Here is a 3,522-nt window from a genome sequence, read left to right as displayed (position 1 = left end):
CGCTCTTTGTATCTTTGCCAGTCTGTCTTTCTAGCTTCCTCATAAACCTACAACACAAACAATCACCAACCTTAAACAGATGCTTTCAGTCAGAAGCACTTGACCGTTAAACAAGCTAACACTTCTAACCTACTAACAAAAAAAAATTAGACTAACCTGGAACATAAGATTTTTAAAGTAAAGTAGCAATTTCAGATCTGTTTGATTAGCAGAATGGATTCAGAAGAACTCAGATTCAAAATCTAGGCTCTTACCATGAATTATCTTAGTTAATCTGATAACACTGGATGAATCTTCAGATGCAGCTCAAAGCAGTAACAATCTTCCATACAAGGAGGAAAAGCTGAAGCTTGGTTGAAGTGATTACTCTTAAAGTGCATATACCCACTGCAGCACGCAAGTGCTCCAGTCGCCAAACACATTCCCCCACCGGCCGATACCAGCTACAGAAGCTTCATAAAATCATGGCCTTGGTACCAGGGCACCAAGAAGAGCTGAGCCAGGCTACCGAGCATCCAGGTAGACCTGAAAAATCACCATCCCGTTCTCCGTTTCAGACATACAAACGGAAAGGCATACTTTATACTAAGGCACACAGAACGAGAAGTCCAGAAGGGATATAAGAGCACTTCAATTCTATTGAACAAAGATATTACTTTAGCTAGAAAACTGCAATTAGTTCTTAACTGGATCTAATTGCTAACTGCAATCAAGGAAGGACAATCATTACTTTGCTATAAATGGCACTTATATTCAGCAATGATTAGCAATTCATAGAGTTGTTTTACATTATCCCTTGAAACTGCCAGTCTTAAAGAAACTTCACTACCTATGACAAAAAGCAAGTTAACTAGATGAAATGTAAAGAAAGTTACCTGTAAGTTAGGTCTCTGGTTACTATCTAATCAGCAGAAAAAAAAGTTGGTCCTTTCATCAAAATTGATTGATGTTTCACCTAACTTACGCATATGAAAGCGGAACAACTTTACAATACTTACGTTATTATACAGGTAATGCATGCATGTACACAATTACCATTCAAAAAGAAATGAGATATTGGTTCCCAGCCCTACGGCCACATAGAGAGCGAGCTAGTCATTTCTCTGGCAACAGATTAAAAATACTAAAACCAAGGTCACGAGTGGAAGTATCAAAGTATCTTCCCCTGAGTACTTCAAAGCTCCCAGTTCTCTTCAGAATTGTTTTTATGTCTGAACCTTTGTACGCAAGTGCTTTTTTATTGTTGTTTAAAAATAAACAAAAAAAAAAACAACCTCACCACACAAAACAAAAAATTCACGGAGGACACCAAACCACGTAAAACAACCATGAAGAAGGCTCTTATTATAGAGTTCAAAGTACACAGGGCAAAGATACAAACTTACCTGCTTCTGTGATGCTGGTAACTCCTTCCAAGTCTCTGCTATTTTTTTAACCAGCTCCATGTTGTTCATTTCTGTACATTAAAATTAGAAAGCAAGAAAATAAAGACGAATATTATATCTTTAGTAAGCTGCTTCGTTTTTTCCCAAGGAAAGCTGTCACTAGTATCTTTTTCCTGTACAAATATATTTTCCTCCTTTCATAAAACTAACCAACTTACTGTGGCAGTTAAAGGGAACTGTAATATTTTGGGCGGAAGAGTTCCCACTCTTGGTTCAAACTCGAATGAAACATGCTGTTATAAACTGAAGCACCATTTCAAGACAGACAGCTATTATCACTCCACAACAGTTTTTTGGTTTGTTTTTTTTTTTTCTTTTTCTCTCCTTTTGAGCCGGATCCTTTTCTGTACAATGCAAGATGGTCTGAACTTGGGAGGGGGGCCAGCGAAGAAACCAAAAGTAAAATTTCCAGTTCTCAGTTTTTGGCAAAAAGAGTCTGCTGGATTCTTCAAAGCAAGTATAATGTGACCTTATCCACCTGATATAGCAGACATGCTTGATTTTTATTTTAATAAAGTCCTTTATTTACAATATTATTCAACAGAAGTAAGGTTAAAGAAAAAGTAATTTCCTTCTCCCACAAACTTACAGACAGCAGCTTGAATTTGCTTTGTTTTTTGGCTGACTGCCTTTGACTCTGGCCCTTGCACTATGGTCATTTGATGAGGTATCCAGCCAGACCTGAATTTGTGAAGGGGAAAAGAAAACCCCAAATAAAGATACCAAGGGTGTTGGAAAGACGATGTAACTTTTCTTTTGTTGAAAAACCCTTTCCAGGCTTCCCCTCTGTTTCACACTAAAAGGAAAACCAGATCTTCCTCTCTCCCAACTCAAATGTAAAGTTCAGTCATCTCAACAGCAGAAAAGCAGAACTAAGCTTTTATCAGTAACCTGACTTCCAGAATTCTGGAAAAAAGAGACAGATGGAGAGTTTTTAGTCCAAGTATACCAAGCTTAAAACCTCTGAAAATACGATGCTTTGCCAATGATTCTTTTATCAGAATTAATTAATTCAAAAAAATTATCAGGTTATTTTTGAATATTACCTCTATTGGAACAAGAAAGCCCCAAATTCTCAATTTGCATATGAGATACAGTACGTTTATTTGCAGATTATTTGAATTTTGGAAACGTGGTAAACGCTGGTGTGGCACATAACTACAATAAGCTCTGCAAGTTCAGTGTCTCAACCTTTCAGACTGTTGAACTCCTGAACTACCAAGCAAAACAGGATATCAAATGGTTTTCCCTACTTAAATTTACCTCATGACTTGCCCAATATGACCACAGTTCTTAACACATTTTAACATTCATTTCAACAGTATTTTCAAAATCAGCGCAGCTTTCCATTCTGCTGCTCTCCGACAAGAACAGTGACTGCATTGCCTATAAATGAAGTTTTCGATAATAAATTAAACATACATACGGAAAACCATTTTCCTCTAAATACGTTTACTTTTTCTCCCATATACATTGAGGCAATCCAGTACATGTAGCTTTTAAATTACTAAGCATCAAAATAAAATCACATACAGCTCATTGTATCAGCAATAGAGTATTTCGAATACATAGATTCAAAAGTAACTGAAAACCACAAATCACTGTTAACACGTATCGCCCAAGTGAGCTCCTTCTTCAAACGTTTTTAAAGTTACACGCAAACGTTCGCTTTTTCGAGTTAAGTATAGAAGAATAAACTAATACATGCACAGGCGGTAAGCGTGGCAACACTGAATTTACTTGCGGTATGCTACAGATAAAAAGAGGGTTCTGGTCCCCTGACACCAGGGTAACGTACTTCAGTTACTTCGTGACGTTTAGTTTTACAAAGCAATCCTTTGTTCCGGTTTTCTTTTTGAATCACACGTTCCGGAGGGAAAGGGCAGCTTTACGACACAGCCTCTGGCACACTTGACTCGTCAAGACCTGGGATCTCTGAAAGCAAAACAAAGCCAACCCCGAGTCCTCTCGCACCCAATTCCCTCCAGACCTCATACCTGGATTGTTTTGCCTAAAAGCAGAACGATTTTCTTTCAAGAAACGGAAATAGGCCGTCAGAGGCCGCTTCGGGCGCTCA

General features: G+C 37.9%; 1 protein-coding gene across 1 annotated transcript in view; it reads right to left on the bottom strand.

Annotated features, from left to right (window-relative positions):
- TFAM (transcription factor A, mitochondrial) overlaps nt 1–3,522 on the bottom strand; it is a 12,559-nt gene that overhangs the window by 7,746 nt on the left and 1,291 nt on the right. The window contains exons 2-4 of the mRNA XM_009325966.1: nt 3,443–3,518; nt 1,386–1,456; nt 2–47 (exon numbers count right to left, since the gene is read on the bottom strand). Coding sequence (XP_009324241.1) covers nt 2–47; nt 1,386–1,456; nt 3,443–3,518 — 193 coding nt within the window. The remainder of the gene's footprint in view (nt 1; nt 48–1,385; nt 1,457–3,442; nt 3,519–3,522) is intronic.

Source organism: Pygoscelis adeliae, unplaced genomic scaffold (assembly GCF_000699105.1).
Source record: "Pygoscelis adeliae isolate BGI_AS28 unplaced genomic scaffold, ASM69910v1 Scaffold4, whole genome shotgun sequence".
NCBI classification, from domain to species: domain Eukaryota; kingdom Metazoa; phylum Chordata; class Aves; order Sphenisciformes; family Spheniscidae; genus Pygoscelis; species Pygoscelis adeliae.
This window is presented reverse-complemented; position numbering and strand designations above follow the sequence as displayed.